Source organism: Pipistrellus hanaki (genome assembly GCF_964339955.1).
Source record: "Pipistrellus hanaki genome assembly, chromosome: X".
NCBI classification, from domain to species: domain Eukaryota; kingdom Metazoa; phylum Chordata; class Mammalia; order Chiroptera; family Vespertilionidae; genus Pipistrellus; species Pipistrellus hanaki.
Window position 1 is genome coordinate 71,295,863 of NC_140524.1, and position 20,914 is coordinate 71,316,776.

At 40.6% G+C, this 20,914-nt stretch overlaps 1 protein-coding gene across 4 annotated transcripts in view; it reads left to right on the forward strand.

Annotated features, from left to right (window-relative positions):
- Positions 1-20,914, forward strand: part of TAF1 (TATA-box binding protein associated factor 1) — a 106,536-nt gene that overhangs the window by 76,165 nt on the left and 9,457 nt on the right. For 3 of the 4 annotated variants that reach the window (XM_084869403.1, XM_084869404.1, XM_084869406.1), the window contains 6 exons: positions 880-947; positions 1,408-1,524; positions 6,111-6,236; positions 7,904-8,060; positions 8,604-8,781; positions 11,050-12,071. In XM_084869403.1, coding sequence (XP_084725529.1) covers positions 880-947; positions 1,408-1,524; positions 6,111-6,236; positions 7,904-8,060; positions 8,604-8,781; positions 11,050-11,269 — 866 coding nt within the window. In that variant the 3' untranslated portion in view covers positions 11,270-12,071. Of the gene's footprint in view, positions 1-879; positions 948-1,407; positions 1,525-6,110; positions 6,237-7,903; positions 8,061-8,603; positions 8,782-11,049; positions 12,072-20,914 lie in introns of those variants that run through there. The other variant, XM_084869405.1, reaches the window with a different exon arrangement.

Here is a 20,914-nt window from a genome sequence, read left to right on the forward strand (position 1 = left end):
AGTGCCCCAACTGGGACCAGGAATCTATGCTCTAACCACTGTGAAACACCAGCTGGAGCTATACATACCTATTTTTAAAAAGAGTTCTTAAAGATGCATACTTGTTTATGGATGTGATGAAATGATATTGGAAATTGTTTTAAAATAATTTGGGAGGAGTGTGAAAGTTCAGGTTTAAATGAAACAAGATTGACCATGTGTTGATAGTCATTGAAGCTGAAAAATGGGTACATGGTAGTTTATTAGAATCTTTTTTAAAAGTATATGTATATTTTTATTGATTTCAGAGTAGAAGGGGGTGGAGAGAGAGAGAGAGAGAAACATCAGTGATGAGAGAGAATCATTGATTGGCTGCCTCCTGTACTCCCCACATTGGGGCTCAAGCCTGTAACCAGGGTATGTGCCCTGACTAGGAATCAAACAGTGACCTCCTGACTCATAGGTTGATACAACTATTGAGCCATGCTGGCAAGCAGAATCTTTGTTTTCTAACATGTTTGAAAATTTCTACCTCCAAAATAAAGCAAGAGTCCAAGTTAAGGCTGAAGCATGATATTTGGGGTCTAAGACAGTGGTCGGCAAACTCATTAGTCAACAGAGCCAAATATCAACAATAAAACAATTGAAATTTCTTTTGAGAGCCAAATTTTTTAAACTTAAACTATATAGGTAGGTACATTATTATTAACTTAATTAGGGTATGTGGTATTTTATGGAAGAGCCACACTCAAGGGGCCAAAGAGCCTCATGTGGCTCACGAGCCTCAGTTTGCCTAGCACTGGTCTAAGATAATAATGGAATACCAATGTTGGTGAAAGAATGTAAATTTCTGGAACTGAAGTCTATAAAGGTAATGGCATTTTCATTTTTCATTTACAGGGCCTGAAAGTCAGTATACTAAGACTGCTCAGGAGATTGTGAATGTCTGTTACCAGACATTGACTGAGGTAGGTGGTAAAGAGGAGGTCCCCTTGGGATTTAGCTTTATGGAATCCCACTGTTCCCTTGAGTGAGCAGGCTTTCTCTGCCTATCCTATTTTAAAATGTAACATCATGCTCACCCCACCCTCACTCCATAGCCCTTATTTCCTTCCCTGCTTTATTTTCTCACCTAAGACTAAATTTTTTTTTTAACAAACTATATAGGGTGTCCCAAAAAAATGTGTACACACACTTGAAATAATTATAAAGGCAGTGTTTATTAAAATACATTTCATTTTAAAAATTGAGCTATCAGCTATTAAAGTGTGTATACATTTTTTGGGACACCCTATAACTATTTAATTGTCATGTGTCCTGCCTCTAGAATAGAAGCTCCATGAAGACAAATTTTTGTCTGCTTTGTTTACTTTTGTATCCCTAGTGCCTAAAACATTTTTAATTAGTTCATTGATTTTTATTTCTCAGTATGATGAGCATTTGACTCAACTTGAGAAGGATATTTGTACAGCTAAAGAAGCAGCTTTGGAAGAAGCAGAACTAGACAGTTTGGACCCAATGACCCCAGGGCCTTATACACCTCAGGTGAGTCTGAGGACTAAGAACCTCATTATTTTTTAATTTTTAATTTATCTTTATTGTTGAAAATATTACAGATTCCCCTTTTTCCCTCCCTTTGGCCCCCTCCACCCTGTTCCTATCCCCTCCCCAGGCCTTCACTGCACTATTGTCTGTAACCATGGGTTATGCATATAGGCTTATAAATTTTTTTGTTTAATCTCTTCCATCTGGCACCTCCTTCCCTCTGAAATATGTCAGTCTATTGCATGCTTCAATGTCTCTGGTTCTGTTTTGTTTATCAGTTTATTTTGTTAATTAGATTCTACATATAAGTGAGATCATGTGATACTTGTAGGAACCTCCTCTTATAGTTCTATTGGTTTGGGAAATTGGGATCATGTTAACAGCTGTATTTACTGAGATACCCTTCTTCTCTGTCCTTCCTCCTCATATGCCTTTCGTGTGCTTTATTGTCTTCTCAAAGGCTAAGGTGAGTGAGGGCCATGGGTCTTGGTGGCCTTATTAAATTCAGAAGAGGCAGGTATCAGATGAATGAGGGGGTGGGTCTTAGTTGTTTAAGCAGTATTAAGGAATACCAGATTCCTGACTACTGTGGCCAGAGGCCTTCCTCTTGAGTCTCTGGAGCTCCCTTACCTATGAATTGGGGCTCTGGTACGTCCCTAGAGTATAGACTTCTCGATTATAAATGTGGGCCACATTGTTCCTATGCCTTATATATGCCTGGTTACTCATACCTTCAAAAGTATCTTAGTGTAGCTCAGATGTCACCCATTTACTCTTCGTAAATGAGACAGGTAATATCATCTTAAATTTATATGCCCAAAGACTAGAGAATAGGATTAATAAGAAATTTTAGTGATTGTGTTCTTACCCTTGAATATAATGAGTATATTTCATTAATACTATACTTTTAGAAAGATGGCATATTTGAAGAATAGAACTTTCCCAGAATATAGCTTGCTTACTATATTGGATGCACTAAGGTAAAGTGGAAAGTACATGCAGTTTCACATAAAGTAGGCCTGGGTTTGAATCTTAGCTCTGCTACTTTTTAGCTTTGTGAACTTGGGAAGTTAACTTAATCTCCTAACTCAGTTTCCTTTTCTCTATAATGTACTTTTCCAGATTATTATAAATATGAAATGAATTAATTTTAGCCTGGCACATTAAGTAAACATTCAGTAAATGTTTATTTTCTTTACAAAAGTTGTCTACAAAGTTTTCAAAGGCCCTTTCAAATTTAACCAAATTTATTTTTAAAATAATTTTTATTGATTTCAGAGAGGAAGGGAAAGGGAAAGATAGAAACATCAATTATGACAGAAAATCATTGATTGGCTACCTCCTGCACGCCCCCTCCCCCCCACCCCGGGGACCAAGCCTGTAACTCAGGCATGTGCCCTGACCAGGAATCGAACTGTTGACCTCCTGGTTAATAGGTCGAAGTTCAACCACAGAGCCACGCTAGCTGGCCTAACCAAATATTTTAATGCAAAATTTTCTCAATTCCCATTGAAAAACTTTGTTCATTCTACTCAGGTTTTGCTAATTACTGTTAATGCAACCTAAATGATTTCACTTGGATTGTTGCTGTCTATATCATTCATGCACTTGTCCTATCTATCTTTTACTCTCTCTTTCATTCCAAAACATAGGTTACTGAGGGGCCATGTATAAAGACTCCTAAAATACTTCTTCCAGGCCCAGAACAAGAAAAGGCTTTTGAAGTGTGTTGGGCAGGTTGGGTTAAGGGGGTTTGGGTGAGTGATGTTGCCCAGGAAGGCCTTATTTGCTAATAATAGGCCTACAGCTTCCACAGGTGCTTTCTGGTAAGTTAAAGCCTGGGTTTTAGCCTTTCTTCCCCAGGACATTTTAGCCACAAAGTGGCACATGGTTTGCCTAGTGTATGACAGCATGGCCTAGTTCTTTGGTAAGTCAGAGCCTTAAACCTGAAAGTCTTCCTTTCTTCTCTACCTTTCCCACGCTATCTCAAAAGGCTAAAGAAAACCTGGCAACTATTCTCCCTCCTGAGCAGTAGCTGTAGTTTGGTGCAATTAGAGGGTCTTCTATGAAGAATAGGGTATAGATAGTTCCTCTTCATTATTCCAGTTCACCCTCTCATCATTGCCTTTACTCATACATACACATTTTAAAATAATAAGCCCAGTTCATTACCTCTTAACCCGAGGAAAGATGCACATGAGTGATTGTCCTTACTCATTACTACTCTCAAACCCAAGTGTTATTAGAATGTTGCATAAGTTTAATCTGTCATAATACAATTATGGCTGTAGTAATTATACTTTACTTCCAGCTCTAAATGATAATAGTCAATTTATTTTCACTCAGCCATTTCTGCCTAGCTTGCATTGCATCATACATTCAGCTTAATGCTTTATTTAAAACTGCTAACTTTGCAATTTCCCACAGAGCCTTTCATTTCTTGATTTTCTCTTCTGTTCCATAATTAGTTTATTTGCTCTATAATCCTTTAAATTCTGTTTGGCCTATTTTTCTCCAAAACCCTCTTTTCAGTCAGCCTTGCTTGTTAAAAAAAACAAAACAAAACACAGCAATCACAAAGTAACATGTTGGTTTTTTTTAATAAAATTAACATGTTCATTGAGAAAAAAATTAGAAAATATAAAAAATAAGTTCCCTAAAATAAAATTAACTACTCAGAGCTAACCACTGTTTACATTTGGTGTGTTTCTTTCAAATCTGTGATATATGTGTGTACATACACTTGTGTGTGTTTATAGACAGACATTTTTTTTTAAACCCTCACCTGAGGACATTTTTCCACTGATTTTTAGGGAGAGTGGAAGAGATGGAAAGGCAGAGAGAACATTGATGCGAGAGAAACACATTGATTGGTTGCCTCCTTGCATGTTCCCTGACTAGGGCCCAGGCCTCTAAGGAACCCGCAACCGAGGTTCGTGCCCTTGACTGGACTGGAACCTGGGACCTTTCGGTTTGCAGGCTGACACACTATCCATTGAGTAAAACTGGCTAGGGCCATAGACAACTTTAAAAAAATGTTTTTATTGATTTTAGAGAGGAAGGGAGAGGGATAGAGAGATAGAAACATTGTTGAGAGAGAAACATCAATCAGCTGCCTCCTGCACACCCCCTATTTGGGGATCCAGCCCATAAGCTGGGCATGTGCCCTGACCATGAATTGAACTGGTGACCTCTTGGTTCATGGATGACACTCAACCACTGAGCACACCAACCAGGCCTATAGACAAACTTTTTAAAATGAAATTGGGCACGAAGGTTTTGGCTTTTGTTGTTTTCACTTCACATTATAAGTACTTTATTTTATTTTATGTTTTAAATATATTTTATTGATTTTTTTTACAGAGAGGAAGGGAGAGGGATAGAGAGTTAGAAACATGGATGAGAGAGAAACATGAATCAGCTGCCTCCTGCACACCCCCTACTGGGGATGTGCCCGCAACCAATGTATATGCCCTGACCGGAATCGAACCTGGGATCTTTTCAGTCCGCAGGCTGACACTCTATCCACTGAGCCAAACCGGTTTCGGCAGTACTTTATTTTATTAACTAGTCTTTGAAAACATGGTGTTTTTGTTTTGTTTTTAATATATTTTATTGATTTTTTACAGAGAGGAAGGGAGAGAGATAGAGAGCTAGAAACGTCGATGAGAGAGAAACATCGACCAGCTGCCTCTTGCACACTCCCCACCGGGGATGCGCCCGCAACCAACGTACATACCCTTGACCGGAATCGGACCCCGGACCCTTCAGTCCACAGACCGACTCTACCACTGAGCCAAACCGGTTTCGGCGAAAACATGGTTTTTTTAATAGCATAATATTTTTAACCTCAGAGAACATTTTCCTATTTCTTCAGCCTGTACTTTATTGGTCGTCCTTCCTGCCCTACCGTCACTGAATAAGTCTATTTGCTAAATCCTTCTTCTCTTCATGAAAGGGAAGAAGGTATCTATAATTTATTGAATCCCAGGAGCTTATACATATCTCTTAAATCTCCCAACAACCATTGGGAGGAAAACAGTTGAGGAAACCAAGGTTTAGAGAGATTGAGTAATTTGTTAAAGTTACTCAGCAAGTGATGGAGCCAGGACTCAAACCCAAGGCAGTTTACTTCAAAGTTCATGAGTTTTCACACCATTTTGCCTCATAGCATCCTCTGATGAGCTCTTATTGGTATTGAAATTTCTTAATCCCATTTCCTATTAGATATCTCTAAACTAATCAAAGTAGCACTGGTATGAAGCCCTGGGCCTAAAAACAATAAGGCAAGGCTTAGAAGAAATTAGGTTGTTGATCAGAAAGACTGTGAGAACATAGAATTGTCCCATAACTTTGATACTTTTGCTTCAGGCATCTAATGAGCATATACATTAGATAACTCTTTATTAGAAAGAGTAACATTTGTAAGATTCCCCAAAACCTGTTGATAAAGTTGTTTCAAGCTTTCTCAATAATTGGATTGGTCTGCATGACCTTTTTTTTCAGTGAGTGCTCTAAAGGGCAATTCTCTGTAGTTCTTACTCCCTTTCCTAAATAGAAGCTAAGTTATATGATTTGTGCCACAGCCACCTGATTTGTATGATACCAACACATCTCTCAGTATGTCTCGAGATGCCTCTGTATTTCAAGATGAGAGCAGTATGTCTGTCCTGGATATTCCCACTACCACTCCAGAAAAGCTGGTAATACAGGTAGGATATTATTTTTCTCTTTGTGAAATTTGTAGTATAGTTCAGTGTGAGTGGTAGTGGTGATATATGACATGTGTCAAGGATAATTGAGCTCCTTGGTCCTGGGAATGCAGGTTAAGAATGTGCTTGATTTCATGGTGGGAAGGTGGTAGGTCGCATGATGTTCCAAGGCTGGGGTAAGCTGGGTGAGGAAGACTCTGATGTAGATATTGAAGGATATAATGTTGATGAGGAGGAGGAGGATGGGAAACCTAAGACTCCAGCCCCAGTGAGTATGCTTATGGAAAGCTATGGTTACATTATACCTTTATATGATATAGGAGCCCCACCAGTAGAGGGCAGGCCAAATCCCAAGGCAATATCAGTCTGCATAGTGAGTCCCAGTCTGACTTTAATCTTTCAAACTAGATAAATAAGTCTATCTACCAAAATTACTCTACTGTCTGTCCCCATGGGCAGAGTCAGAAACAGCAGAACTTCAGGGAAGGCACAAGTGTCAAAAGTATATGATACATCAGAGTAACCTGACAGGTAACTAAAAAGAGCAGCTGTATTCAGAGACAAAGTTCAAAATAATTGCTCTGCTACTCTACTGTATATATGCTATAATCTAAATTAAAATTATTTATGAAATTAAATTATTTTTTTTAATTGGCCGTTTTTAGTGGTATCAGAAGATAATTCTTTATTTTTATTAATTTTTAAAAACTTAACCTGAGGATATTTATTTTCATTGAGTTTTAGAGAGAGAGTAGAAGGGAGGGAGGAGGGTGAGAGAGAAAAAAATCGTGAGAGACACATTAATTGGTTGCCTCCCACTTGACTGAGGTCGGGCATAGAACCTGCAACTAAGGTACGTGCCCTTGACCAGGAATTAAACCAGAGACCCTTCGGTCCATGGGCCGACACTAACTACTGAGCAAATTTGCCAGGGCAGAAGATACTTCTGAAGCCAGAAATCCTATCAGCTGATCTCAGACAGGGTTCTACTGAAGAGTGCAAAACCCAAAAGGATTTTTTTCTATCTCAACGAGTTCAACTCAAGCTAAGGAAAGTTTGGATTAGAATGGAAGAGTCTCCTTTTGATGATATAGTAAGAGTAGACCAAGGACCTTCCTGTTCATTGTTTTTTTTTACCCTGTGATTTCCAAAGAATGAATGGGGGGAAATGCAGCCCCCACTAACTGTGGGGTTGGCTAGGATATCAGGGAGGAGCATCCATCCATCGTGAGAGGCCTCATTAACTCCTCCTCCAGGCACTTCCCTCAATGATGAGCTATTTGTGTTCCTTACTCGGATTGCCAGGGCCGAGGTAGGCTGGGCGAGGAAGACTCAGGTGTAGATATTGAAGGGTATAATGATGATGAGGAGGAGGATGGGAAACCTAAGACTCCAGCCCCAGTGAGTATGCTTACAGAAAGCTTATGGTTATATTATACCTTTATATGTTAGGAGCCCAACCAGTAGAGGGCAGGCCAAATCCCAAGGCAATATCAGAGAGTCTCCATAGTGAGTCTCAGTCTGACTTTAATCCTTGGAACCAGTTAAACAAGTCTAGCTACTAAAATTACTTGGTTTCTTGTGAGGCAGCTAGGGGGGCTGATGGTGTCTGGTCTCTTACTTAGGTGATTAATTGGATTTTAACTCCCCCAACTGGTCCTATTCAGGAAGGTGAAGATGCAGATGGTGATCTTGCAGATGAAGAGGAAGGAACCGTGCAACAGCCTCAAGCCAGTGTCCTGTATGAGGATTTGCTTATGTCTGAAGGAGAAGATGATGAGGAAGATGCTGGGAGTGATGAAGAAGGAGATAATCCTTTCTCTGGTAAGTCTTGCTCCTTTGCTTCTGTAACTGGGTAGCTCACCATAGCATCCTCAGGACTGGATAGGAAGCTCTTGGCCACATATGCTCTTTTAATGAAGTTCTAATAAACCTCAGAGTACAGAAGACTCAGTTGTAGGCTGATCAAACTCATTAGCCTTACAGGAAGTGAAGAAATAAAACACAGGAGATAAAAAAGATGACAGTGCCTAAGTGTTATATTATAGCAATAGGGAAGGAAAATTAAGAAAAAAATATCCTTTTTTTTTTTTTTTTTTTTTTAGATGTTTTGTGGGTCAGTGGCAATGGCAAGAGAAAAGTATAGGAGAACAAGACAGGAGTAAAACAGATAGATTGGACTGAGATGGAAAAGAGAAAAGGTTATTTGGATTCAGTTTCTAAACTACAGATTTTGCCATTATTGACATTAGGTGAGGTGAGAAGTCCAGGCAAGATGCCTATATACATGTGTGGGGTAACTAGTTTTGGAAGAACAAGCCAAAGATGTTAATTCTGTCAAGCTTATCTCAGAATCTCTTTTCACAGCTATCCAACTGAGTGAAAGTGGAAGTGACTCTGATGTGGGATCTGGTGGGATAATACCCAAACAGCCCCGCATGCTTCAGGAGAACACAAGGATGGGCATGGAAAATGAAGAAAGCATGATGTCCTATGAGGGAGACGGTGGGGAGGCTTCTCATGGTTTGGAGGATAGCAACATCAGGTAATCGACAGCAACATGCTACAGGGCTGTGGCATCAGTGCCCAGCTATGATGTCAGAGGGCCCAGCGTCAGATTACTTTCATCCATCAAATATTTCCTGAGCGCCTACAAGGGCCAGGCACTGTGGTAGGTCCTTGGGAATACACAGAGGAGCAAGATTTATCCTGCCCTTGAGGAGCTCACAGTCTAGTGGAAAAGACTGATACAAACAAAATCATCACAAATACAATGTGATAAGTGCTATAACAAAATTTAAGTACAAAGTGTCAAGTCACCAGTGAGGAGGAGGTGTCTCAACTGCTTGGGAGTAATCAGGGAAAGTTTCACAGACAGGTAACATTTGAACTGGGCCTTACAAGATGAATAGTAGTCTACTAAGTAGATAAATTGCAGCAAATAAGGAGATCCTTAGTGATGTAATATGTTCAAAGGCACAGAAATGTAACAAAGTACAATATGTTCCAGAGTGAAGGGAGGTTGTTGGGAGATGTGGCTCTAAAAGTACCCTGTTTTCCCGAAAATAAGACTGTCTTATATTATTTTTTTCTCCCAAAGTTGCGCTAGGTCTTATTTTCGGGGATGTTTTATCTTTCCATGCGCTAGGTCTTATTTTCGGAGGATGTCTTATTTTCGGGGAAACACGGTAGCAACATTTTATATTGCAGGAGACCTTCAATGGCTTGCTAAAACATTTGGATTTGGTATAATGGGAATCATTTATAGAAAAGGAAGTAATATCAACTTTATGTATTAAATAACTCTATGACAATGATAAGGATCTCAACTGGGATCTGTTAGAGATGGGGGAGGAAGGGACATATTCAAGAGCTATTTAGTGGGTAGATGGACTGGATTCAGGACATCAGGCATATAATGAATGGGTATGTCACTGAGATGGAAAAGAGGAAGAACAGTCATAAGGTGGGGTGGGAAAGGAGGAAAAAATTAATTTGTGTTTGGACATGTTGGATTTAAAATACATACATATTCTACATCTAGCCAGAGGTAGCCAGGTAGTCTTAATTTATTAGTTTAGCAAATATCACAAGTACAAAAGTCACTATGATGTGATCCCTTCTCTGTGGAGTTCATGGGGAACCTAAAACAGGTCAACAGATGACTGACATGAAAAGTGCTGTGATAGGCAACCACAGGATTTTTCTGGGACTTGGGAGAAGTGGGATAGGGAAGCTGGTTAGAGAAGGAAACTGAGCTGAATCAGAAATAAAAAATTTTGAAAGTTATGCATCCATTTTGGCCCCAAAATTTAATGTCTAGGAAATGCTATGGGAATAATAAAACACCATAAGGATGTTTGTACAAGGATGTTTATCACAGCATTGTTTCTAATAGTGGGAAAACTAGAGACAGCTTAAATGTTTTAGTGAGAAACTGTTAAATAAATCATGTCACGGCCATACAGTGGAATACCTTGCATCTATAAAAATGATTCTGTAGATGTATGTTTATAAAGATGTTCATTATAATCATTAGTGGGGGGGAAAACAACAGATTCCTAAAGAATATATAGAGTATTTTAACTTTGTAAATAAAAAAATGTTTAAACATTTAAGTGAAGTGCATAGAAAGAAAAATCGGAAGATCATGTATCAAAAGATTACCCCTGGGTAATGGAGTTATTGGTGATTTTTTTTCTTCTTTTTTTCTGGTTGTGTATTCTAATTTTTTTTTAAACCAGTGAATGTGCATTATTTATGTGATCTTTTTAAAAAGTAAAATTAAGAATAAACAAACAAACAAAAAATAAAGCACACTCTGGCAGAAGTGTGATTAAATGAAGGAGAATAAGACTAGAAGCATAAAGACTGATTTCAGTGGTGATGGCCAGAGATAACAAAGGATTAAGGCAAGGCATGCAGAGTAGGGATGGGAAGAATGGGATAAAGACAAGATATATTGAAGAAATAGAATCTTTAGAACTATTGATTAATTGGAAATGTATATGAGTGAAGCAGTGAGTGGTAGATGAAACTATGAGGCTATCAGAGCATTATGGTTACATAAGCTGGCAGTGTGTTGTTCAGGCATAGGGGAGTTTCATTCAGGTTCTTGTGGATATGCAGTTGGCAAGTTGACGTTTTTGAACAGGATCACTTTTCTCTTAGGGACCTGTAAAACAGTCCAGAACTAGTCATGTTAGTGTCCATGGGAGGTGAGATGGGCTGATCCCCTGGTAGCACCAAGAACGGGACTGGTCAGCTAGAGGGTGATGCCCGAGCTTGAGAGATGACATGTTTCTCTTCTCAGTTATGGGAGCTATGAGGAGCCTGATCCCAAGTCGAACACCCAAGACACAAGCTTCAGCAGCATCGGTGGGTATGAGGTATCAGAGGAGGAAGAAGATGAGGAGGAAGAGCAGCGCTCTGGGCCGAGCGTGCTAAGCCAGGTCCAACTGTCAGAGGACGAGGAGGACAGTGAGGATTTCCACTCCATTGCTGGGGACAGTGACTTGGACTCTGATGAATGAGGCTTCCTTTGGGCCTCTTTGGTCAGCCTTCCCTGTTCTCCAGCCTAGGTGATTCAATTTGTTTATATTTGTACAGTGTCTGATCCTGAAATCACCAGATTAACACCTTAGCCTTTAAAAAATAGTAAGTAAATAATAATGAACTAATCGCCTCTTCTGATCTTCCTGGGGCAATGTCACCCTTTGAATTAAAATCAAGCAACTCCCTTCCCCCTTCCACTGATAAAAATAGATAAATCTCCTCCTCCTTCAGTGCCTGCCTTTAACTTCATTTATTTTTCTTTGTATTATTTTTCTCTGTGGAAGGAGGAGAAATTATAAAAGGACTAATAGGTTTATGTCCCCTTGGTATATTAGAAATTTTCCAAGCATGGTATCATTTCAGTTTTCTAGCAGGCTGGAACAGGTGACAGCCCCCCTGCTGGGACAGGGAATTGGGTTCTTTCTGGTGGTCTCTATGCCACGCTGAAAACATAAACCTATTGAAAAAACTGCCCATTTTATTATTTATTTGATTATGCAATGCCTTATTCCTAAGTGGGTTATGAGGCAAATGATTATAAATCTTTGAAACAGCCTGTATGTCAAAAGTGATATGTTGCCATGTAAATGTGTTCTGTCCCCCAACCCCACATGAAATGATAGGAAAATGGTAAGTTCTTTGGGGCAAAGACTGTGTCTTCTGTTTCTTTTCATGCTTAGGATATGGTTCTGTGCATAGTAGGTACTCAGTAAATGTTCCTAAAATCATAAAATTCTCCACAGATTTGCTATAAAACATCTGCTTCATTATAAGCACTCTATCAGATCCTTGGGATGCAAAGCTAAATAAGACACATTCCTTTTACCCAAAGAGCTCACCATCAAGTTGGGGTAAGGGGAGTGAAATTCAAAACATATTAATAAAGCATTACAGTTCTGCGAGAGAAGTGCAAGAGCTAGATATAAAGTATAGGAGAAAATAGAGGAGTGATCATATCTGAAAAAGTCAGGGAAGTCTTCCTTGAGGGAATTTATAAGCTGATTGTTGAAGAATTAGTAGGAGCTTGCCAGATGGGAAAGTCCAGGCAGAATGTAACATGAAGTGAAAAGGCTGAAGTCTAGAAATGCAGAGTGTGTTCCTAGTTTGTTTGTTTGTTTGTTTGTTTGTACCTGCCTTGTTCCAGAAAGGATTTAAGGTGGTTTAATTCCATTCCTTTAATGCTGGATTGGCTAGAGAGGAGACTGAAAGATGGGCAGTAAGCATATTGAGAACTTTGATTTTGATGCTAATAAATATGAATTTTATAGGAAACGAGGAACTCTAGTGGAATAATATAATCAGGTTTGTGTTTTAGAAATTTTCTGTATATTGAATGAAGAAATTGAAGAATCATGTAATAAGTGTGATCCCATTTTTGTAAAATACAAAATCATGTGTGTATATTTATATGTGTTTATATATATTTGTGTGTGCAAAGGAAAGGGTCTAAAAGGATATTTGCTAAAACTATTCACAGTGATAACCTGGGGAATGAGATTGGAGGTGAGGGGGTATATATGGTTGTATGTATGCTGGGTGGGGTACTGTGCTTTTATTTCTGTATTGTTTGGATTTTTTACAAGTATGTATTATTTTTGTAATAAAAACTTTTTTTAAAAAAATGAAGCAGTAGTGTGGAGAGTGGTTTGGAGGGGAGCAAATCTAGTTCAAGTAATAAGTAATGGGGCCAAACTAAGGCTTTGGCATTAAGATGGGAGGATCAGGATGAATTCGAGGGATCTTTAGGGGGTAGAATCAGTAGAACTTGATGACCAATTAGCATTTGGGGGTGGAAGAAGATAAGGAATGTACGGTGGCTTTTAGAATTTTGGTTTGGGAGACTGAGTAGGTTCAGGGTATTCATAAATTCAACATTTATCAACCCACCCATTTTTTATCAAGCAATCTGCTAGATGTTGATACAGAAGCAAAATATAGTTTCTAATTGCAGAGAACTTAGGTCTAGAATAAGAGGTATATATGTAAATAAGTAATAAAAAGTGATCATTGCAATACATATTTACAAGGTTCTGTGGTGAGAGGAAGTAATTACCAACTACTTATGGAGTAAGAATGGGAAGTCTTCCAAAGGAGACCTTTGTGATGGATTATGAAGAATAGGAAGGAGGGAAGGGAAAAGGGCATTCTAGGCAGAGGGAACAGTGCTTAGGGGCAAGAAACTACATGGTCTGTTCATGGGACGTAGTTTTGGATGTGTAATATAGAGAACATATGTAGCATGGTTATTACAAGGCTCAGGATCAAATCATTTTAGATTACTTTGGCAGCAGTGTGAGAGTGGGTGGACTAGGGAGGAGTGATGCTGGAGGAGAGATAATAGAAACTTAAACTGGCTGAGGCATTGGCAGTAGGGGGAATGAGAAGTGTATCTTTTTTTTTTTCCATTATGTTTTTATTGATTTTTTAAAAAAAATCTTTATTCATATTATTACAGATGTTCCTCTTTTTTGTCCCCCCCTCCGTTGCTCCCCTCCACCAGGTTCCCACCCCACCCTCTGCCCTTTCTCCACCCATCATTGTTCTCATCCATAGGTACACAGTTTATGTTCAGTCTCTTCCCACATCCCCATCTCTCCTTTTCCCCGAGAATCGTCAGTTCATTCCCCTTCCATACCTCTGATTCTATTATATTCAACAGTTAATATTGTTCATCAGATTTTTTTTTAATTTCCTTGGTTTTTAGATTCATTTGTTGATAGTTACGTATTTGTTGTTTATAGTTTTTATCTTTATTTACTTTCTCTTCCAAAAGAACCCCCTTCAGCAATTCATATAATTCTGGTTTGGTGGTAATGAACTCCTTTAACTTTTTTTTATTGGTGAAGCTCGGTATCTGGCCTTCGATTCTGAGTTATAGCTTTGCTGGGTAGGTTATTTTTGGCTGTAGGTTCTTGCTATTCATCACCTTGAATATTTCTTGCCATTCCCGTCTGGCCTGCATGGTTTCTGTTGAGAAATAGGCTAACAATCGTATAGGTACTCCTTTATAGGTAACTACCTGCTTTTCTCTTGCTGCTTTTAATATTCTCTCTTTGTCTTTTGCTCTTGAAATTTTAATTATGATTTGTCTTGGTGTGGTCTTCTTTGGATTCCTTTTGTTTGGAGTTCTGTGCGCTTCTTGGACTTGTAAGTCTATTTCTTTCCCCAGGTGGGGGAAGTTTTCTGTCACTATTTCTTTCAGTATGTTTTTGATATCTTGCTCTCTCTCATCTTCTGGGACCCCCATAATTCTGATGTTGGTTCACTTGAAGTTGTCCCAGAGGTTTCTTACATTATCTTCAATTTTCTGGATTCTCTTGCCTTCTAGCTTCTGCAGAGGAGTGTCTTCTGGCTCTTTTTGTTCCAAATCTTTGACTTGATTCTTGCGATCTTCCATTCTATTTTTAGGTCTCTGTATAATATTTTTTATTTCAGACAATGTATTCTTTATTTCTTGTTGATCCCTTATTAATTCTAGTTGATCTCTTTTCATATCCTCATAGGTCTCGTTAATTTTATTGGCCTTTTCTAGGAGATTCTTGAACAACCTTATAAGTGTGGTTTTGAACTCTATATCAAGTCGCTTTTTGTCCTCCATTTCTTTCGTTTGTGATCTATTTCATTGTCTCGGCATTTTTGCAGCTTCCCTGATGGGGCGGAGTTTCAGGGTGGAGCCTACAGCCTTGGCTTCCATCAGCCCCGCCCTATGCGGCTCCTGAGTCTTAGTATTCCTCAGGGTCCTTCAGTACTCTCTGCAAGCACCTCTGAGAGTGAGGTGCCCTCAAGTTTTGCCTGCTACCAAACAGTCTAGGCTCTCCCCCAATGAGCCCGGAACTGGGGTTCAGTTCAGTTGGAAGTGGGATTGGAGGTGGCGTTCAGAGCAGTCTGGAGCCCCTATTTCCTTCCCGCCAGGGCAATCCCGCGGCACAGCCAACTGTCCCTTCTCTGCGCGCAATGTGTGCGCTTCCAGGGGCTCTGCCTTTCACCGCTCCCGCAGGGTTTCGCCTTACAGCCCAAGCTCCCTCTGGATGAGCCTGGGTTCCCCAGGGTCTGGCCTAGAACTGGGATTCAGGGCAGTCGGAACTGAATCCCAGGGCAGTCAGCTCAGCACAGTCCGGAGCTTTTGTCTCCTTCCCGCTAGGGCAATCTGGCAGCAGAGTCAACAGTCCGTCCTCTGCGCGCAATGTGCGCGACTCCGGGGGCTCTGCCTTTCGCTGCTCCCCTGGGATTCCACCTCACCACCCAGGCTCTGGTCCAGAACTGGGGTTCAGTGCTGTCGGAACTGGGGTTCAGCACAGTCCGGTTTATCTCCTTCCTGCTAGGGAATGCCATCCAGGCACTCAGCCTCCCCCTCCTCTCCGAGCACACAGCGAGTCTCCGTACCTTAGGCTTTTACAGCTCCTCTGATTTTCCTTCTGGTTTTCTCTTTCCTTCTCGTTGTAGAATTTCCAGTCAGTCAACTTTCCTGTAGTTCTGGGTAAAGTCCATTTTATATTTTAGTTGTATTTATTGAAATTGTTGTGTGTGGCTGCGGTTAGGTGTTTACCTGTGCAGCCATCTTGGATCCTCCTCCGAGAAGTGTATGTGGGTAAGGTCTGCTGCTTGTGTCTATAGACGCTTATAGCGTACAAAGGGTTAAAATTTCTTGTAATAGTGGTTTGGTAGTGATGAACTCTTTTATCCTTTTTTTTTTTTGTCTGGGAAACTATATATAGTCTTTAGATTCTAAATGATAGCTTTGCTGGATTAAGTAATTTTGGTTGTATATAAGGCAACAAAAAGGACCCAATCAGAACAACAAATAGAATCCAAAATATGAGTGTAGTGTAAGGTGCCTCTAAGGGTGCCAGAAGGAGAAGAAAGAGAATAATAAATTGAAAATCTATTTGAAAAAAATGACAGAAAACTTCCCTAATTTGGTAGAGAAAATAGACATAAAAGTCCAAGAAGTGAAATTTATTGTTCTCTTCTCCTTCTGGTCCCCACAGAACAGGACTTACTTCAGTAGGGCTCTGGTGCCCACTGAGTCTGCCCCTTGAGCGTGTTGCCTGTGGAAGTAGTTAGGTGGTGGTGCTTAGACATGATCTTAAGCTGTCCTTGCTTTTCATCACTTTGAATATTTCTTGCCACTCCCTTCTGGCCTGCAAAGTTACTGTTGAAAAATCAGCTGACAGTTGTGAGGGTGCTCCTTTTTAGGTAACTAACTGCTTGCCTTTTGCTGCTTTTAAGATTCTGTCTTTAAACTTTTGCATTATAATTATGATTTGTCTTGGTGTGGCCCTCTTGAGTTCATCTTGTTTGGGACTCTGCGCTTCTTGGACTTTTATGTCTATTTCCTTTACCAAATTAGGGAAGTTTTCTGTCGCTTGTTTCAAATAGACTTTCAATTTACTATTCTCTTTCTTCTTCTGGGACCCTCAGAGGCTCCTTATATTACCCTCACATTTTGGATTCTTTTTGTTGCTCTGATTGGGTCCTTTTTGCTGCCTTATATTCCAAATCACTGATTTGATTCTTGGCTTCATCTACTCTGTTGATTCCTTGTTAATTATTCTTCATTTTAGTTAGTGTAGCCTTCATTTCTGATTGGTCCTTTTTTATGCTCTTGAGGTTCTTACCAAGTTCATTGAGCATCCTTATAATCATTCTTTAGAACTCTGTATCTAGTAGATTGCTTGTCTCCATTTTGTAATTTTTTTCTGGTGCTTTCTTCTCTTTCATTTGGAACATATTTCTTTGTCTCCACATTTTTCAGCCTCTCTGTATTTTTTTCTATATGTTAGGTACAGCTGCTCCATCTTCCAGCCTTGATATAGGGTGGCCTAATGTAGTAGATGTTCTGTAAGGGTTCAGTGGCACATTCTCCCCAATCTCCTAAGCTGGGCACTTGAAGTGCACCTGTGCCCTCTGAACCTCTTGTGTGGGCTGAGTACCCCTTCCTCTTGTAGTTGAGCTTTGATTACTGTTGGCAAGTCAATGGGAGGGCTTTACCCCCAGGCCAATCAGCTGCAAGGACCACCAACCTCTGACCACTGTGGAGGATCAGCTGTGAAGGACCCACCCCATAGAACAGGACTTACTTCAGTAGAGTTCTGATGCCCACTGAGTCTTCCCCTTGAGCATGTTGCTTGTGGAGGTAGTTAGGTGGTAATGCTTTGACATGGTCTTAAACTGTCCACTGAGTATGCTGGCTCTGGGCTTCCTGGGAGATGCAGGCCAAGGTCAACTACCACCTGCGTTCTGTCCAGAGCCACCCAGCATATGCTACAAAGCGATCTGCAGATGGCTGCTACTTGTACTAGACTTGGAGGTGCCTAGGTGAGGCCAAGCTTGGAACCAAGGCTGGCTGGCTGCTGCAAGTGCTGGGCCTGGGACAATTTATTTTTTATTTTTATTTTTTTAAATATATTTTATTGATTTTTCACAGAGAGGAAGAGAGAGGGATCAGACTTAGAAACATCAATGAGAGAGAGTCATCTACCAGCTGCCTCTTGCACACCCCCTACTGGGGATGTGCCCACAACCAAGGTACATGCCCTTGACCGGAATCGAACCCGGGACCTTTCAGTCCGCAGGCCAACGCTCTATCCACTGAGCCAAACTGGTGCCAGCTAGGCCTGGGACAATTTAGCGAGAGGTGTGAGGCATGCTGAGCCAGATGCTGCTTGTTTGAGAGATTTTAGGAAAAGTTGAAGCCTGAGCCAAGACAGGCCATTTGTATTGGAAAGCCACTGGAATTTTGGGTTGGCCCAAAATTTGGGTGGGGCTGGGCCTCAGGGATCACTAGGGTGGGGCAAACAGTGTGAACCAGGTTGATGGAATGTCATATATGGCACCCACCTGCTGGTTCTGTTGGGGGGAGTCTCATCAAAGGAATAATGGCCTCTGCCAGCACTTCTGTCTAGGACAGTGGTTGGCAAACTCATTAGTCAACAGAGCCAAATATCAACAGTACAATGATTGAAATTTCTTTTGAGAGCCAATTTTTTAAACTTAAACTTCTTCTAACGCCACTTCTTCAAAATAGACTCGCCCAGGCTGTGGTATTTTGTGGAAGAGTCACACTCAAGGGGCCAAAGAGCTGCATGTGGCTCGCGAGCCACAGTTTGCCGACCATGGGTCTAAGAGGAAGCTGCCCCTCCAGCTCTCGCCCTGCTCCCAAACAATCCAGTTCCTCCCTGTATGTCTCTGGTGCCCTTGAGGCTGCTGCCCCATCACTGGAATTCAGAGAGAGTGAGTCTGAGTAAGTCCCAAGTATGTCCTGTGCATGGGCCATGTAAGAGAAACTGCCTGGGACTCCAGAAGCCCTCCATCTCCCTCAGCTTCAATACAGCCAGAAGCTATGGGGAATTTTCTTCCTGGCATTAGAATCCTGTGCTGGACAGCGTGGTGTGGTGCTGGGACTCCTCATTCCTCAGGGGAGAACTCTGTAGCTGAGATGTCCATCTGATTTTTATCTGCCACATGTGTGTGTGGGGTAGACCAGCCTACTGTGTGTCTGCCCCTCCTACCAGTCTGCATATGACTTTTTTTTTTCTTTAAATATATTTTATTGATTTCAGAGAGGGAGGAAGGGGGAGAAAGAGAGAGAAACATCAGTGATGAAAGAGAATCATTGATCGGCTGCCTTCTGCATGCCCCCCACTGGGAATCAAGCCCGAAACCCTGGCATGTGCCCTTGACTAGGAATTGAACCTGGGACCCTTCAGTCCACAGACCTATGCTCTATCCAGTGAGCCAGACCGGCTAGGACTGGCTTTTTCTTTAATTCCCTAGTTGTAGGACTTTCATTCATCTAGATTTCAGGTGGTTCTGAATGATGATTATTCTATAGTATGGTTTTGATGTGGTTATGGGAAGAGGTGAGTATTGTATTTACCTATGCCACCATCTTGAATGGAAGTCTCCAACACAATACTGATTTTTTAAAAATGTCGTGGTGAGGATGTGATAAAGCAGGCACTGACTGACACACTGTGTGTGGGAGTGTAAGTTAGTATTACTTTGATGAAAGGTATTTGACCCTGTGCATCAAGAGCATTAAGAATTTTCATCTTGCTCTAACTGGTTTGGCTCAGTGGATAGAGCATCGGCCTGTAGACTCAAGGGTCCCAGGTTTGATTCCGGTCAAGGGCATGTACCTTGGTGGTGGGCACATACCTAGTGGGGGGCGGGGTGTAGGAGGCAGCTGATTGATGTTTCTAACTCTATCCCTCTCCCTTCCTCTCAGTAAAGAATCGATAAAATATATTTTTTTAAAGAAATTTTCATCTTAAGTAACTTGATTTCTATAAAATCATTCCAAGGAAATAATATATGCTCATCAAAGTACTCTTATTTTTAGTATTAAAAATTGGAAACAATGAGTCTTCAACAATAAAGGATTAAATTACAATAAAGAATTATGGTACAGCCACAAGATGGACATGGAAAAATGCTCAAATGATGCAATGTCAAGTGAGATAAGCAGTATACAGAATTAAGGATGACCACATTTTTTGTTTTAAAAAATATAGCCCTAGCTGGTTTTGTTCAGTGGTTGAAGCATTGGCCTGTGGACTGAAGGGTCCCTGGTTCGATTCCAGTCAAAGGCATGTACCTAGGTTGCAAGGTCAATCCCTGGAACCTGGTCAGGGTGTGTATGGAAGGCAACCAATTTATTTGTCTCTCTCACATCACTATTTCTGTCTCACTCCCCCCCCCAAAAAAAAAATCAGTGGAAATATATCCTCTAGTGAGGATTTAAACAAATAAATATAGAAAAAGTCTAGGAGGAAATACAGGAAACTTAGAATAGTATTTATATCTTCACAATGGGATGAAGGTGGTTTTCATTTTATTTTTAAAATTTTTATGTAGAGAATTTTCTATAAAAAAACATACTTTTATCCTAAAAAATACTGAAAATAAATTTTGGTAGAAGAAAAATTCAGTTATAATCCCACTACTCGAACACAATAACTGTCTTTTAAGAGGGTGTCAAATTAATTTTATTTCTCCTTTCTACTTCTGAAACTTTTTTCTTTAAAAGGTATGCATTGCTCAAAAATGTTTTTTGAGAACTTCCTTTAAAGTAGGGGTGTCGAACTCAATCAGAGAAGGGGCCAAAATCTAAAATCCAGCCTAAATCGCGGGCCGAATGGTTTACTGAACAGTCATAAACTCACAATGTCATAAACTGACAGCGGAGTGCAGTGATGACAGCGCGGTGCGGGCCACATTGCAAGGCCTGGCGGGCTGGATTTGGCCCGCGGGCCTTGTGTTTGACACATGTGCTTTAAAGGGAAGAAATAAACTCATTCCTATGGGTCAAGGTTCTGTGTCCACAGGAGGCCCCTTCTCCAGCCTTTAGAAGTGCTCGCAGATGCCGAGACTGGTTTTGCTCAACCGATAGAGCGTCGGCTTGGGGACTGAAGGGTCCCCGGTTGGATTCCGATCAAGGGCATGTACCTTGGTTGCGGGCATATCCCCAGTAGGGGGGGTGCAAGAGGCAGCTGATCGATGACTCTCTCATCGATGTTTCTAACTCTCTACCTCCCTCCCTTCCTCTCTGTACAAAATCAATAAAATATATTTTAAAAAAAAGAAGAAGTGCTTGCAGAGAAACTTCATGGGGTTCTCAG